The 17,812-nt window shown below is 54.3% G+C and overlaps 1 protein-coding gene across 2 annotated transcripts in view; it reads right to left on the bottom strand.

Annotated features, from left to right (window-relative positions):
• The window catches only part of LOC106581822 (glycerol-3-phosphate dehydrogenase, mitochondrial), a 49,581-nt gene that overhangs the window by 6,086 nt on the left and 25,683 nt on the right, over positions 1–17,812 (bottom strand). For both annotated transcript variants that reach the window (XM_014164199.2, XM_014164200.2), the window contains 3 exons: positions 16,449–16,561; positions 16,061–16,139; positions 7,079–7,177 (listed from right to left, as the gene is read on the bottom strand). In XM_014164199.2, coding sequence (XP_014019674.2) covers positions 7,079–7,177; positions 16,061–16,139; positions 16,449–16,561 — 291 coding nt within the window. The remainder of the gene's footprint in view (positions 1–7,078; positions 7,178–16,060; positions 16,140–16,448; positions 16,562–17,812) is intronic.

Here is a 17,812-nt window from a genome sequence, read left to right as displayed (position 1 = left end):
CAATCCTCAAGAGACGGGTGGACAAACAAAAACTCACAAATCCTGACAAACTCCAAGCATTGATTATGCAAGAATGGGCTGCCATCAGTCAGGATGTGGCCCAGAAGTTAATTGACAGCATGTCAGGGTGGATTGCAGAGGTCTTGAAAAAGAAGGGTCAACACTGCAAATATTGACTCTTTGCATCAACTTCATGTAATTGTCAATAAAAGCCTTTGATTCTTATGAAATGCTTGTAATTATACTTCAGTATTTCATAGTAATATCTGACAAAAATATCTAAAGACACTGAAGCAGCAAACTTTGTGAAAATTAATATTTGTGTCATTCTCAAAACTTTTGGCCACGACTGTATTGCTCACCTCTTGGCCACAGCACAGTAGACTATATGATTACAGACATTGACCCTTTCTCTCTCAGCTCATTCACTGTCAAGCCACTAACACCTCTGTCTGATCACAGCCAAATGTCGTTATTCCTCAAAAGAACAGACATGGAAACAACCACACATTCACAGCCCAGTAAGCTATACAACATCAGAAATTTAGACAGATGGCCCCAAAACAGCACAGAAGAATACCAAAAAGAAACCTGTAACCAAAATATCAAAACACTCTTAGATAACTTTCTGGATACCACATTCCCTCACAGTAAAGAAGGCATCAATCTAACAGTAAAAAACATCAACTATATATTCAGGCAAACAACAAAAGAAGCACAGCTGAAATTGATCAAAAAAACTAAACAAAAAAGACCACAGATGACAACTGGATTGATGCTGATTGTACAATTATAAGGAAAAAACTTAGAACACTATCCAACCAAAAGCACAGAGACCCAAATAATGGTTAATTACGCCTTCATTACTGTGAGATTTTAGAACTCTATAAACGTACACTCAGAACCAAAAAAGCACAGTACAACAGCAAGCAGCTGACACTAATTGAGGAGTCTATAAACACAAACAACTTCTGGCAAAACTGGAGAAAATAAAATCGAAACAAGAGAAATTAGCGATACAAAATGGTGACGTATGGACAACCCATTTTAAAACACTCTACAACTGTAATGGCCGTCGTCAGAATTAGACCAAGGTGCAGCGGAGGATGTGTTCATCATTAGAATTTTAATTGAAAAAAGAGAACACTTGACAAAAATAAACCAAAGGGGACAGCAAAATAGTCCTGTCAGGAAAACACACTAACAGAAGACAATCACCCACAAAAACCCAAAGGAAAAACAGGCTACTTATGTGTGACTCCCAATCAGCAACAACGAACTACAGCTGTGCCTGATTGGGAGCCACACACGGCCCAAAACAAAGAAATACAAAAACAGAAAAATGAACATAGAACGCCCACCCAATGTAACACCCTGGCCTAACTAAAATAATAAACAAAAACCCCTCTCTATGGCCAGGGCGTTACAGTACCCCCTCCAAAGGTGCAGACTCCGGCCGCAAAACCTGACTCTGAAGGGGAGGGTCCGGGAGGGTCCGGGTGGGCCTACATACGGCGGCGGCTCAGGTGCGTGACGTGGTCTCCGCTCCACCCTCGGCGTCGCCCACTTAGGTGGCGCCCCTGGCCGCGCCGGAGGACTGGTGGGCGACCCTGACTGCGCCCGGCTGGCGGGCGACTCTGGTTGCGCCCGGCTGGCGGGCGACCCTGGTTGCGCCCGGCTGGCGGGCGACCCTGGTTGCGCCCGGCTGGCGGGCGACCCTGGCTGCGCCCGGTTGGCGGGCGACCCTGGCTGCGCCCGGCTGGCGGGCGTCCCTGGCTGCGCCCGGCTGGCGGGCGACCCTGGCGTCCCTGGCTGCGCCCGGCTGGCGGGCAATCCTGGCGGCTCCGGGCTGGCGGGCGGCTCTGACGGCTCCGGACTGGCGGGCGGCTCTGGCGGCACCGGACTGGCGGGCGGCTCTGGCGGCTCCGGACTGGCGGGCGGCTCTGGCGGCTCCGGACTGGCGGAAGGCTCTGGCGGCTCCGGACTGGCGGAAGGCTCTGGCGGCGCCGGACTGGCGGGCGGCTCTGGCGGCTCTGGCCCAGGACTCACCAGGCTGGGGAGACATGAAGGAGGCCTGGCTCTGGGCGCAGGCACTGGACTCACCAGGCTGGGGAGACCCACTGGAGGCCTGGTCCGTGGAGGAGGCACAGGACTGACCAGGATGGGGAGACCCACTGGAGGCCTGGTCCGTGGAGGAGGTACAGGACTGACCAGGATGGGGAGACCCACTGGAGGCCTGGTCCGTGGAGGAGGCACAGGCTTGACCAGGATGGGAGACCCCCTGGAGGCCTGGTCCGTGGTGGAGGCACAGGACTGACCAGGATGGGGAGACCCACTGGAGGCCTGGTCCGAGGGGGAGGCACAGGATAAACCGGGCTGTGGGGGAGCACTGGAGTTCTGGTACGTAGGCTCTTTACCCACACTCCAGGCTGACTGCCCACTTTGGCCCGGCACGGGCGGAGCGCAGGCATTGGGCGAACTGGGCCCTCCCAGCGCCCTGGAGACACAGTGCGCAGAGCCGGTGCAGGATAACCTGGACCGAAAAGGCGCACTGGAGACCAGACGCACTGAGCTGGCACAATCCGTCCTGGCTCGATGCCTGCACTCGCATGGCACTTGCGGGGGGCTGGCCTATAGCGCACCGGGCTATGAACACGCACTGGAGACACCGTGCACTTCACAGCATAACACGATGCCTTACCAGTACCACGCTGCTTCCGGTAAGCACGGGGAGTTGGCTCAGGTCTAACGCCTGACTCCGCCAATCTCCCCTTGTGCCCCCTCCCAAACATTTTTTGGGGGCTGCCTCTCGTGTCCGTCGAGCTCCCTCGGCAGGTTGTTGCAGTGGTCAAATAATTGATCCCATGTCCAGTCAATCCTTGACTCCAAAACCTCCAGCGACCAGGATGCCATTACCTCCCGAGCACGCTGCTTCATCCCCTCCTGGTGCTGCTCCTTCCTCCGCTGCTTGGTCCGTTGTTGGTGGGTGATTCTGTAACGGCCGTCGTCAGAATTAGACCAAGGTGCAGCGGAGGATGTGTTCATCATTAGAATTTTAATTGAAAAAAGAGAACACTTGACAAAAATAAACCAAAGATGACAGCAAAACAGTCCTGTCAGGAAAACACACTAACGGAAGACAATCACCCACAAAAACCCAAAGGAAAAACAGGCTACTTATGTGTGACTCCCAATCAGCAACAACGAACTACAGCTGTGCCTGATTGGGAGCCACACACGGCTCAAAACAAAGAAATACAAAACATAGAAAAATGAACATAGAACGCCCACCCAATGTAACACCCTGGCCTAACCAAAATAAAGAACAAAAACCCCTCTCTATGGCCAGGGCGTTACAACAACACCGTTCAAATTGACACAAACGCAGAGCAATGCCAAAATCAGTTGAATGGATTAGAAAAAGCTATAAAGGACAATAAAAATCCATTGGACTCCCCAATTACTGACCAGGACCTCTATAAGAAACTTCAGGCCCTCAAATTTAAAAAAGCATGTGGACCTGATGGCGTCCTAAATGAGATGCTCAAAGTCACTAGTGCAAAGTTTCAAATGGCTATATTAAAAATGCTTAATTTGATCCTGAGTGTAGGTTATTTCCCTGACATCTGGAATCAAGGACTCATAACCCCAATCTTTAAGAACAGAGACAAATTTGACCCTAACAATTACAGAAGCATTTGTTTGAACAGTAACCTGGGGAAGGTTTTCTGTGGTATTATAAATGTAAGAGTTCTAAACTTCCTTAATAAGCACAATGTCTTGAGTATAAGCCAAATTGGGTTTATACCAAAACATCGCACGGCTGATCATATTTACACCCTACACACCCTGATCGATAAACATGTCCACCAAAATAATACCAAAATATACTCTTGCTTTATCGACGTCCAAAAAGGCATTTGATTCTATTTGGCATACAGGACTGTTCTACAATGTTATTGAAAGTGGTGTAGGGGGTAAAACATATGACATAATTAAATCAATGTATACTGGCAATACGTGCAGCTTTAAAATTGGCAAGAAAAGAACAGAATTCTTTAACCAGGGGCAGGGCCTTCACCAGGGATGCAATCTGAGCCCTGTACTCTTCAATATTTACATCCACGAATTAGCCACTATTCTAGAAAAATCCACAGCCCCTGGTGTTAGTCTCCACAATTCAGAGGTTAAATGCCTACTCTTCGCAGATGACCTATGCCTGCTGTCACCCACAGCACATGGCCTACAGCAGAGCCTGGACCTGCTAGAGCAGTACTGCCAGACCTGGGCCCTGGCAGAAAACCCCAAAAAGACTAAAATAATGATTTTCCAGAGAAGATCCAGATCTCAGGGAATTAGACTAAGTTTTCAATTGGTACAAAATATATAGAGTACTGCACACACTACAATCACTTAAAAATACTTAAAAAATAAGCTCAACTGGACACCTTAATGATGCAGTGAATGAACTGAGAGAGAAAGCACGCAGGGCATTCTACACCATTAAAAAACAAATTCAAATTGAAATACCTATTAAAATTTGGCTAAAACTAATTGAATGTGTCATTGAACCAATTGCACTTTATGCAAGGGGGGGGTGGGGTCCACACCAAATGGGACAAACACCCCATTGAAACCCAGCATGCAGAGTTCTGTAAGATTCTCCTACATGTCCAGAGGAACACTACAAATAATGCATGCAGGGCAGAATTAGGCCAATATCCACTAATAATAAAAACTCAAAAAGAGCAATTAAGTTTTGGAAACATCTAAAATACAGTGACCCCCTCCCATATCATTACCAAGCCCTGCAATGCCAAGAGCTGAACAAAGAAAAGAGTCCCCTCAGCCAGCTGGTCCTGGGGCTGAGTTCGCAAACCTGTTCTACTAACACACAGAGGCCTCAGGACCAGAACATCCAATCAATCAGAATAAAACAAATTACAAAGCAATCAAAACAAAACGACATTGTTTATTGGGAAGCACAAGCACAAAGCAAAATGCAGTGCTATCTGGCCCTAAATTGACAGTACACCGTGGCTAACTATTTGACCATGATTATTGATCAAAACCTTAGAAAAACCTTGAGAAAGTACAGGCTCAGTGAGCACAGCCTTGCCATTGAGAAGGGTAGACACAGGAAAACCTAGCTCCCTGTAGAGGAAAGGCTGTGCAACCACTGCATCACAGCAGAACCTGAGACAGAGCTGCATTTCCTGACAAAATGTAAAAAATATAAAGGTTTTAATGACCTCTCTGATAAGAATAGGCTACCAGTCCTGTTGGGGGAGGACACAGAGAGCTGTGGGTTGGCAGCGCACTACATTGTTGCCTGCCATAAGATGAGGGACAGTGTCTGACAGACCAATCAACCTGCACATGTCCTCTACTGTATGCTTATTGCTATTGTTCAATGTATGGTTATTTTGACCCTTGGTTATTGTTGTAACTGTTGTCCCGTTGACAATTTTGATTCTCATTATCTTAATATTGTAAATATCCAAAGTAAGCTTTGGCAATATGTACATTGTTACATCATGCCAATAAAGCAAATTGAATTGAATTGAGAAAGAGAGTGAGTAAGAAAGAGAGAGAGAGAGAAAGACAGAAAGGGGGATGCTGGCTCAATCATTATCATGCTAGAACATGTTCAGCTCACCGGCCATCCTGGTTGTAAGTCAGCTCATGCCTTATGTGAGGAAGACCATGCCTACCCATAATACCACCATAACCAGAACCTCCAGCTTCAGCCACTGGACTCCACTCCAAGACCATCAGAAAACCAGGAAATAAATGGTTCTGCCACTCAAAAAGTACACTAAGGAAGATTAAACCAGGTTTTTGGAGCCACTAAATTTGGTCCAGGGGCTATATGTATGAAATGTCACAGAGTAGGAGTGCTGATCAGGATCAGGTTCCCCCTGTCCATTTGATCTTATTCATTGTGAAAACTGATCCTAGATCAGCAGTCTGAGATGCCCAAGTCTAAGAGTACTAAGTGGATAGGTAGGCGGTCTCCTTCTGAAGAGTTACATTTTTTTTCTTTGATTCCATGCACACAGCATATTCCTAACTAAATTAACATCCAAAAGACATTGATGAAGTTCATCCTTAATATAACAGCTAAATGTAAAGATCTCCATTCCTTTCTCCTAATTAGTTGGATTTCAGCAGAGTGCATATGCTCTTAAGACGCCACAAAATGTTCACACGTCTGACATATGAAACAAAGGGCTCAGACAGGTCACTCCACCTCAACCTCAAATGAAATCCTCCTTAAACACCGAGCGAAGTCAATGTAATGTATAGAGAACATGCAAATGCTTCCCACTCTGATTTGAGACAAACCCATTTTCTAAGAGCATTAGACATTGGCCTGTATTGCGTCCAAGAGTAGGAGTGCTGATCTAGGATCAGTTTTGACTTTAAATCATAATGAATAAGATGACACGGACAGCGGGAAGTTGGTCCTAGACTAGCGCTTCTATTCTGAGACGCTTTGTGAATACGGACCATAGTTTTTAAGAGCAGGGTGATCAGAAGTGATCCTAGTGGCAGAGGAAGACTGACCATGTTTAGGAATGTCAGAGGAGCCGGATCCCCCATAACCAGGCCTTCACAGCACGTCTCCTATCTCTTGAGGGATAATTACCATTCCCTATGCCTTGATCTTGTTTGTTTAACTTGACACAGTGAAGAAAGCGCTGACATTGACCAGAATCCCCTGCATTAATGTGTCTCATGTTCTGCATTCATCATTGTCACCGAGCAGGAGAAACCTGGCAGTGTCAAGAGGAGAGGAGAGAGGGAGGGAGCACATCCATGTGCGTGCGCATGTGCTTCACACTCTCTCTAACAGACAGACATGCATGCGCTTGCACATGTAAGCATGCACACACATCTATTCAAACCATTAACTATTATACACTCTAGAAAACCCAAAAATATATAGTTTTTTAGAGAGTGGAAGAAAATGTAATACACACAACAACAACAACAATTGAGGTGGGATTTAAAATATTTTTGACACAAAACAACACAAAAATGATTATAACACGACAAAATGAATATACTGTACCTGCAAGAATTCATTAAATTCCACTTGTCCATTTTTATTGAGGTCAACTTCATTCAGAATTTCATGGAGGGTGTCTGCATCTATATAGACATTGATACTCTGAAACAAAGGAAACATAGTTTTGAACAGTCACCAGTAAACTGGTGCAGGTACTGAGTCCGCATCTCAAACACTAGAACTACGAACCAGATGGATTGCCGTCCCAAATGGCACCCTATACACTGTATACTGCACTACTTTTGACCAGGGCCCCATAGAGCTCTGGTCAAAAGTAGTGCACTATATAGGCAATAGGGTGCCACTTGGGACGCAACCATGGTCTCATCAAGTCACTTCAGCTACAGTAATATCCAGAGCGACACCTATCCAGTATATTCATATCATCTCCGAGATGAGGCTTCTTATGAATATGTCACCCCGGTATTTGCTCCCTAGCAATGAAACACATTTAATTTCGATTGTGTTGACAGAAACTCCCACACATCCCCCACCGCCAACCCACAGCTCAATTAGTAGAGAGAGAGAGAGAGTGGTCTCTTGCAGAGGCCTGTCGCTAGATGAATCTTTGTGTACAGCTAATCCATACACTTTCAATGGAATGGATGTGAATAGGTTGGGATTAATGACAGGCGACGACTACCTTATATACTCCCTATAGTTATACCCCAGTGGGTTTCAAACCAAACACTACTTGAATGTTTTCCACTACACGTCATTTTAACAGCAAGAACTGCTACTACTACTGCTACTACTACTACTACTACTGCTGCTGCTGCTACTGCTGCTGCTGCTACTACTGCTGCAGCTGCTGCTGCTACTACTACTACTGCTACTACTACTGCTACTACTACTGCTACTGCTACTACTACTGCTACTACTACTGCTGCTGCTGCTCACACTACTGCTGCTGCTGCTGCTGCCACGCACCACCACTACTGCTGCTGCTGCTGCTGGCAGCAGCTACCGCTGCCACCAGCACCAGCTGCTGCTGCTGCTGCCACCACCGGCAGCAACGCTGCTACCACGCTGCTGCTACTGCTGCTGCTGCTGCTGCTGCTGCTGCTGCTGCTGCCCAGCTGCTGCTGCTGCGACCGCTGCTGCTGGCAGCAGCTGCCAACAGCACGCTGCTGCTGCTGCTGCTGCTTGCTGCAACGCGCGTGCTGCTGCTCGGCTGCTGGCTGCTGCGCAGGGACAGCGCTGCTGCTGCTGCTGCTGCTGCGGCAGCGCAGCAACGGCACGGGCAACTGCTGCTGCTGCCAGCAGCTGCTGCTGCTGCTTAGCACCGGCAGCAACACTGCTGCTGCTGCTGCTGCTGCTGACTGCTGCTGCTGCTAACTGCTGCTGCTGCTGCGGCGCAGCACGGCTGCACAACTGCTGCTGCTACCAAGCACGCTGCTGCTGCTGCTGCAGCTGCCGGCAGCAGCAACACGGCTGCTGCTGCTGCTGCTGCTGTACGGCTGCTGCTGCGCCTGCTCTAGCAGCGGCACAGCTGCTGCTGCTGCTCGCTGCTGCTGCTTACCAGCTGCTGCTGGCACACTACTGCTGCCGCAGCTGCTGCTGCTGCTGCTGCTGCTGCTGCGCAACGGCAGCAGCAGCAGCTGCTGCTGCTAACAGCTGCTGCTGCTGCTGCTGCTGCACGACTGCTGCTGCTGCAGCTGCTGCTGCTCACGGCTGCCTACAACGGCACTGCTGGCTGCTGTGCTGCAAGCGCACTGCTGCTGCGCTGCCGCTGCTGCTGCCCGGCTGCTGCTGCTGCGCAGCTGCTGCTGCTGCTACAGCTGCTCTGCGTGCTGCTGCTGCTGCGCTGCAGCGGCAACAACACAACTGCTGCTGCTGCTGCTGCTGCTAGCAGCAGCAGCAGCAGCTGCTAGCTGCAGCTGCTGGTGTAGCAGCTGCTGCTGGCTGCTGCTGCTGCTGCCGGAGCTGCTGCTGCTGCTGCTGCTGCTGCTGCCGCAACAGCTGCTGCTGCTGCTGCTGCTGCTGCTGCTACTGCTGCTGCATGCTGCTGCTGCTGCTGCTGCTGCTGCTGCTGCTGCTGCTGCTGCTGCTGCTGCTGCAGCTGCTGCACCAACAGCTGCTGCTGCTGCTGCTGCTGGCACTGCTGCTGGGCAGCGGCAACGGCTGCTGCTGCTGCAGCTGCTGCTGCTGCTTAGCAGCAGCGGACTGCTGCTGCTGCTGCTGCAGCAGCTGCAGCTGCAGCAACACAGCTGCTGCTGCTGTGCTGCCGCTACGGCACAGTGCTGCTGCTGCTGCTCCAGCACAGCAGACAGCAACCAGACAACGCTTGCTGCTGCGCGCAGCAGCTGCCGCTGCTGCTGCTGCTGCGCTGCTGCGCTGCTGCTGCTGCTGCTGCTGCGGCAGCAACAGCACAGCTGCTGCTGCACGGCTGCTGCTGCTCGCTGCTGGCGCGGCAGCGCCGCGACAGCAGCGGCAGTGCTGTGCAGCGGCTGCTGGTCGGCAACGCTGCTGCTGCTGCTGCTGCTGCTGCTGCTGCTGCTGCTGCTGCTGCTGCTGCTGCTGCTGCTGCTGCTGCTGCTGCGGCGGCAGCGGCAACGCTGCTGCTGCTGCTTAGCCTGTGAACCGCCGGAGAGCTGCTGCTGCAAACAGCAGCAGCGCGCTGCAAACGGCTGCTGCTGCTGCTGGACGCTGCTGCTGCTGGAGCAACGGTTGCTGGCTGCTGCTGCTGCTGCTGGAACACAACTGCTGCTGCTAGCAGCGCTGCTGCGCTGCTGCTGCTGCTGCTGCTGCTGCTGCTGCTGCTAACACGGCGGCGGCAGCTGCTGCTGCTGGCTCTGTGCTGCCGCAGCAGCAGCGGCAGCCGCCGAACTGCTGCTGCGCAACAGCAGCTTGCTGCTGTGCAACCGCTGCTGCTGCCGCGGCTGCTGCCGGCTGCTGCTGTGGCACAGCGGCATGCCGCTGCTGCTGCTGCGGCAGCGGCTGCTGCCGCCTGCAGCTGCTGCTAGGCAGCAGCAGCAGCAGCTGCGAGCTGCTGCTGCCGCTGGCGTGGCTGCACAGCTGGGTACAGACTGCTGGCGCTTGGCAACAGCTGGCTGGCTGCTGCTGTGCTGCTGCTGCTGCGCTCGCTGCTGCATAAGCTGCTGCTGTGCTGCTGCTGCTAGCACAACAGCTGCTGCTGCTGTGCTGCCCGGCGCTGCGTGCCAGCCTGCTGCGCGGCCGCGCTGCTGCTGCTGCTGCTGCTGGCAGCGGCACTTGCTGCGCGGCAGCAGCAGCACGGCAGCAGCAGCGCTGCTGCTGCTGCTGCTGTGGCGCCAGCAACGCGGACGCACACAGCGGCACGAGCGGCTGGTGCAACTCGCGCAGCAGCGCTGCTCGGGCTGCTGGGCTGCTGCTGGGGACGGTCGCAACGGCAATGCTGCTAGCAGCGCTGCTGGTGGCGCAACGCTTGCTGCTGCTGCTGCTGCTGCTGCTGCTGCTGCTTGGCTGCTGCTGCTGTAGCGGCTGCTGCTGCTGCCTGCTGCTGCTGCTGCTGCTGCTGCTGCTGCCCTGCTGCTGCTGCTGCTGCTGCTGCTGCTGCCGGCAACCGCTGCTGTATACTGCGCCGCTGCTCCTCTGCTCTGCTGCTGCTACTGCTGCTGCTGCTACTGCTGCTACTACTGCTACTACTACTAGTAGCAGCACCACCCAATGGCAATCAACATCTGAATATTTGCTTGTGGGCGTCCCATGGCAAATTACATTTTTAACAAAATGAAATGATTTTGTTTCAATTATCACCATTATATTATATAAGTATACCATTACAACGTTTTGATTGGATCTCTAGTTAAGTTGTTTTGGATCCAAGGGGTGTGATAAGTTAAGAGCATATGACATAACCTTATCGTTGCATCGCTACTGCTACTGCTGCTGCTGCTGCTGCTGCTGCTGCTGCTGCTGCTGCCGCTGCATACCGCTGCTACTGCTGCTGCTGCTGCTGCTACTGCTGGCTACTGCTGCAACGCTGCTGCTGCTGCTGCTGCTGCTGGCGCTACCGCTGCTGCTGCTGCTGCTGCGCAACGCGCAGCGCTGCTGCTGCAGCTGCCGCACGCGCTGCTGCTGCTGGGGGAAAGACAGCGCGCAGCGGGAAGCAGGCAGCGCTGCTAACGGCTGCTGCTGCTGCTGCTGGCAGCCGCTGCTGCTGCTGCGAACGCTGCTGCTGCTCCGGCACAAGTGACTGCTGCTGCTGGTGCTGCTGAAGCCAAGGCAGCACGCTGCTGCTGCTGCTGCTGCTGCAGCGCTGCTGCTGCTGCTGCCGCTGCTGCTGCTGCTGCTGCAGCGGCAGCGGCCGCTGCTGCTGGAGGCTGCAACAGCACAACGCTGCTGCTGCTGCTGGCAACAGCTGCTGCTGCTGCTGGCAGCGGCGCCAGTGGCTGCGCTGGCTGCTGCGCTAAGGTGCTGCTGCTGCTGCTGCTGCTGTGCTATGCAGCTGCTGACAGCTGGGCCAGCACTGCAGCGCCGCTGCTGCTGCTGCGGCTGCTGCTGCTTGACGAGAGCGCAGCTGCTGCTGCTGCTGCTGCTGCTGCCAGCAGCACAGCGAGCAGCAGCGCGGCGGGCAGCGCTGCTGCTGCTGCACCTGCTGCTGCTGCTGGACAGCTGCTGCTGCTGGCAGCAGCACGGCTAGCAGCAGCGCGCTGCTGCTGCTGCTGCTGCTGCTGCTGCTGCTGGCACGGCTGCTGCAACGCTGCTGCTGCTGGCGGCGGCAGCAGCAGCGGCGCGGCTGCTGCTCAGCGCGGCAAGCTGCTGCTGCTGCTTAGCTGCTGCGGCAGCGCGGCGGCGCGGCAGCAGCCGCTGCTGCGAACTGCTGCTGCTGCGCGACGGCACGGCGGCAAGTCGCGGACAACTGCTGCTGCGCGCGCTCAGCCGGCTGGCTGCTGCTGCTGCTGGCAGCAGCAACTGCCGGCAGCCGCTGCGCATCGCCGCTGCTGCTGCTGCTGCTCGCTGCTGCTGCGCAACAGCTGCTGCTGCGCACGCGCACGGGCAGAAACGCACATGCGCCGCTGCTGCTGTGCGGCAGCAGCAGTGTGCTGCAGCTGCTGCTGGTTGCAGCTAACGCTGCTGCGGCGTGCTGCTGTGTGCCCCGCAGCTGCTGCTGCTGCTCGCTGCTGCTGCTGCTGCTGCTGCTGCTGCTGCTGCTGCTGCTGCTGCTGCTGCTGCTGGTCTGCTGCTGCTGCGCTGCTGCTACGCTGCACAGCAGCAGCAAGCAGCTGTGCTGCGGCGCGCTGCAACAGCAGCAGCGGCAGCAGCAGCTGCTGCTGCTGCTAGCAACAGCTGGGCAAAGCAGCTGCTGCTGTGCTGCTGCTGCGGCAACGCAGCAGGGCAGAACGCTGCTGCTGCTGGGAACGCTGCTGCTGCCGCTGCTGCGGGCAGCGGCACCGCTGCTCAACACTGCTGCACAGCGGCTGGCTGCTGCCGCTGCTCACACAGCAGCTGCTGCTGCTGCGCAGCAGCTGCTGCTGCTGTGCTGCTGCTAACATACTGCTGCTGCTGCTGTCGCGCGCCAGCACGGCTGCTGCTGCTGCAGCTGCTGCTGCTGCTGCTGCCGGGCGCAGCACGGCTGCTGCTAGCTGCTGCTCAGCTGGCCTGCTGCTGGCTGCTGCTGCTGCTGCCAACTGCGCCTGCTGCTGCTGCTGCTGCTGGTGCTGTGCTGCGCTGCTCTGCTGCTCTGCTGCTGCTGCTGCTGCGCGGCGCTGCTGCTGCACAGCGGCGGCAGCAGCCGCTGCTGCTGCTGCGCAGCTGCGCTGCTGCTGTTGCTGCTGCTGCTGCTGCAGCTGCTGCAGCGGCGGCAGCGGCAGCAGCTGCTGCTGCTGCAACTGCTGCTGCTGCTGCTGCTGCTGCAGCAGCGACGACGGCGGCCGGCACAGCAGCTGCTGCTCTGCTGCTGTCGACAGCAGCTACTGCGCGGCAGCCAGCAGCTTGCTGTGCTCTCTAACAGCGGCTAGCTGCTGCTGCTGCTGCTGCTGCTGCAGCAGCGCTGCCGTGCTGCTCGCAGCAAAGTGCTGCTGCAGCTGCTGCTGCAGCGCTGCTTTGCTGCTGCTGCTGCTGGCAGCAGCACGCTCGCTGCGAGAGCGGCAGCAGCAGGTGCTGGCAACGCTGCTGGTGTGGCACGGCTGCTGCTGCTGCTGCTGCTGCTGCTGCTGCTGCTGCTGCTGCAGCGGCAGCGGCAGCTGCTGCGGACGGCTGCTGGTGCTACAGCTGCTGCTGCTGCTGCTGCTGCTGCTGCTGCTGCTGCTGCGCTGCTGCTGCGCACGCAGCAGCTCAGCTGCTGCTGCTGCTGCTCGCTGCTGCTGGGCTGCTGCTGCTGTGCTGCTGCTGCTGCTGCTTGCTGCTGCTGCTGGCAACGCTGCTGCTGCTGCTGGTGCTGCTAGCTGCTGCTGCTACTACTACTGCTGCTACTACTACTGCTGCTGCTACTACTACTACTACTGCTACTACTACTGCTGCTACTACTGCTACTACTACTAGTAGCAGCACCACCACAATGGCAATCAACATCTGAATATTTACTTGTGGACGTCTCCGCATGGCAAATTACATTTTTAACAAAATGAAATGATTTTGTTTCAATTATCACCATTATATTATATAAGTATACTATTACAACGTTTTGATTGGATCTCTAGTTAAGTTGTTTTGGATCCAAAGAGTGTGATAAGGTTAAGAGCATATGAACATAACCTTATCATTACATGCTGCTACTACTACTACTGCTACTACTACTGCTACTACTACTACTGCTGCTGCTGCTGCTGCTACTACTACTGCTGCGTCTGCTGCTGCTACTACTACTGCTGCTACTGCTGCAGCGGCGGCGGCCTGCTGCTGCTGCTGTGCTGCTCCAGCGCAGCGAACGTGCTGCTGCTGCTAGCTGCTGCTGCTGGCAGCGGCTGCTGCTGCTGCGCGCGGCGGCAGCGGCAGCAGCAACAGCTGCTGCTGCTGCTCTGCTGCTCGAACGCTGCTGCTGGTGGTGCTGCGGCGCAGCAGCGGCAGCAGCAGCAGCGCAACAGCTGCTGAAACGGCTGCTAAGCTGCTGCTCGCGCTGCTGCTGCTGCTGCTGCTGCTGGCAGCGGCCGCTGCTGCTGCTGCCAGCAACGGTTGCTGCTGCTGCTGCTGCTGCTGCGGAGGGCTCTCTCAACAGCTGCTGCTGCTGCTGCTGTGCTGCTGCTGCTACGCTGCTCGGTGCTGCTGCTGGCTGCTGCTCTGCTGCTCGGCAGCGACGGCAGCAACCTGCTGCTGCTGCTGGCCGGCACGCTGCTGCTGCTGCTGCTGCTGCTGCTGCTGGAACGGCTGGCCGCTGCTGCTGCTGCAGCGGCTGCTGCTGTGCAACAACTGCAGCAGCAGCAGCAGCGGCGGCCGCTCTGTGGCTACAGCGGTGCCAAGACGACAAAACAGGGCTGCTACGCGTGTGGTTGCGCAACGGCCTCTGCTGCTGCTGCTGGCTGCTGCAGCTGCTGCTCTGCAACGGCTGCGTGAACAAACGCTGCGGACTGCTGCTGCTGTGCTGCTGCTGCTGCTGCAGCGGCAGCAACAGTGCTGCTGCGGCTGCTGGTGCGGCTGCTGCTGCTGCTTGCTGCTGCTGTAGCTGCTGCTGCTGCTGGAGCAGCAGCAGCAGCAGCGCAGCGGCAGCGCGCTACGGCTGCTGCTGGCAACGCTGCTAACGCGACAGCTGCTGCAACTGCTGCTGCTCTAACGCTGCGCTGCTGCTGCTGCTGCTGTGCTGCTGCTGCTGCTGCTGCTGCTGCTGGCAGCAGCAGCGCCGCTGCTGCGGCACGGCTGCTGCTGCTGCTGCTGCTGCTTGCGGAGCAGCGGAGCGCTGGCAGCTGCTGGTGTGCAGCAGCTGCTGCTGCTGCAGCTGCTGCTGGGTGCTGCTGCTGGCAGCAGCGGCAGCAACAGCAGCAGCAGCACTGTGCTGTTGGCACCGCTGGTGGCTAGCGCTGCTGCTGCTGCTGCTAGCTGCTGCCAGCGGCAGCAGCTTGCTGCTGCTGTAACAGCTGCTGCTGCTGCTCAGCTGCAGCTGCTGCTGCTGCTGGCAGCAGCTGCTGCTCCGCAACCGCTGCTGCTGCTGCTGGCAGCTGCTGCTGCTGTGAACGCTGCTACAGCTGCTGCGCGGAACCGCGAGCTGCTGCTGTGCTGCTGGTGGGCGCGGCAACAGCTGCTGGTGGCGGCGGCGGCAGCAACGCTGCTGATAGCGGCGGCGGCAGCGCTGCTGCTGGGCGGCGGCAGCAACAACAATGCTGCAACTGCTGCTGCTGCTGCTACTACTGCTGCTGCTGCGGCAGCTGCTGCTGCTGCTGCTACACACTGCCACTTCTACTACTACTGCTACTGCTACTGCTACTGCTGCTGCTGCTGCTGCTGCTGCTGCTGCTGCTGCTGCTACTACTACTGCTGCTGCTACTGCTACTACTACTACTACTACCACCACCACCACCACCACCTTCACCACCACCACAATGGCAATCAACATCTGAATATTCACTTGTGGACGTCTCCGCATGGCAAATTACATTTTTAACAAAATGAAATGATTTTGTTTCAATTATCACCATTATATTATATAAGTATACCATTACAACGTTTTGATTGGATCTCTAGTTAAGTTGTTTTGGATCCAAAGAGTGTGATAAGGTTAAGAGCATATGAACATAACCTTATCATTACATGTTAAAAGGCTGAATTATACTTCAAACATCATTTGACAATGCTATGTCAACTCATACTTATAATTAGCCCAAATGCTCCTCATGCATAAGATCAGTTGGAGGGAGCGCTGCTGTCGTGTGACTGAGCAACAGAGTGTCATGGTTACTGAACTAAAAAAGGACCATCAGAGCAACGCTGTGTTGTGGAGCACCGTGGTTATATTAAAGCAGAGAAATCTGATACTCCTTCTACAGGCCTGACAAACGCACACTAATTGCACACACACACTCCAAAGGAGAGGACAAAGGGATTCGCAACATGAGACTGAGCATCACTCGTTACCTCTAATACTCGCTGAACATCCACGGTGGTGATGAAGCCCTTATTTTCTTTGTCAAACTTGTGGAACCTTTTCATATACCTGTTGACAGAAGAAAGGAAGTGGTGGGTGGCTGTTGGGTCGGTGCTAGGCTAGCCCCATGAGACAGACAGGGGAGGAGAGGAGAGAGGAGGAGAAGGGAACAGTAGTGTGAAGTCTGTATGTATTTTTCAAATATATGTAAAAGCTTTACTTAGACAGATCAGAAGTTACAAAGGGGATACCAAACGGGATAGTTGGAAGGGTCGACTCCGGGCTTGAACCCCGGTCTCCGGTGGGAAGTCACATTTGTGTTGAGAGCAGAGAGTGTGAACACTCCGCGATGGTTCTGCACCAGCCTGTCTGTCTTACCTGCCCACCTCAGCAGGAGTGAGGGTGATCTCGGAGGTGTCGGTCAGCTGCTCTGAGCGAGCCTTGTAGCCCATCTCATAATACAGGAACTGTTTGGCTGCAGATAGCTCCTCCTACAGTAATACAGATAACAGGAAGGTGAAGGCCCTAGCCGCGTCCTCAGAGCATGCGCAGACCAGCTGGCTGGTGTGTTTACAGACATATTCAATCAATCCCTTTCCCAGTCTGCTGTCCCCACATGCTTCAAGATGGCCACCATTGTTCCTGTACCCAAGAAAGCCAAGGTAACTGAACTAAATGACTATCGCCCCGTAGCACTCACTTCTGTCATCATGAAGCGCTTTGAGAGACTAGTCAAGGATCATATCACCTCCACCCTACCTGTCACCCTACACCCACTTTAATTTGCTTACCGCCCCAATAGGTCCACAGACGATGCAATCGCCATCACACTGCACACTGCCCTATCCCATCTGGACAAGAGGAATATCTATGTAAGAATTGCTGTTGACTACAGCTCAGCATTCAACACCATAGTACCCTCCAAACTCATCATTAAGCTGGAGTCCCTGGGTCTTGACCCCGCCCTGTGCAGCTGGGTCCTGGACTTCCTGACGGGCCACCCCCAGGTTGTGAAGGTAGGAAACAACATCTCCACTCCACTAATCCTCAACACTGGGGCCCCACAAGGGGTCATTCTCAGTCTCCTCCTGTAATCCCTGTTCACCCACGACTGCGTGGCCATGCACGCCTCCAACTCAATAATCAAGTTTGCAGATGACACAACAGTGATTACCAACAACGACGAGATGGCCTACAGGGAGGAGGTGAGGGCCCTCGGAGTGTGGTGTCAGGAAAATAACCTCTTACTCAATGTCATCAAAACAAAATAGATGATTGTGGACTTCAGGAAACAGCAAAGGGAGCACCCCCCCCTATCCACATCGACGGGACAGCAGTGGGGAAGGTGGAAAGTTTTAAGTTCTTCAGTGTACATATCACAGACAAACTGAAATGGTCCATGCACACAGACAGTGTGGTAAAGAAGGCGCAACAGCGCCTCTTCAACCTCAGGAGGCTGAAAAATGTGTCTTGTCATTGAAAACCCTCACTAACTTTTACAGGTGCACAATCGAGAGCATCCTGTCGGGCTGTATCACCGCCTGGTACGGCAACTGCAGGAAGGCAAAACATTAAAAAAGGCAAAAAATATCATCAAGGACAATAACCACCCGAGACACTGCCTGTTCACCCCGCTTCCATCCAGAAGGCGAGGTCAGTACAGGTGCATCAAAGCTGGGACAGAGAGATTGAAAAAAAGCTTCTCTCTCTAGGCCATCAGATTCTTCAACCGCCATCACTAG

This window comes from Salmo salar, chromosome ssa21, assembly GCF_905237065.1.
Source record: "Salmo salar chromosome ssa21, Ssal_v3.1, whole genome shotgun sequence".
NCBI classification, from domain to species: Eukaryota; Metazoa; Chordata; class Actinopteri; order Salmoniformes; family Salmonidae; genus Salmo; species Salmo salar.
This window is presented reverse-complemented; position numbering and strand designations above follow the sequence as displayed.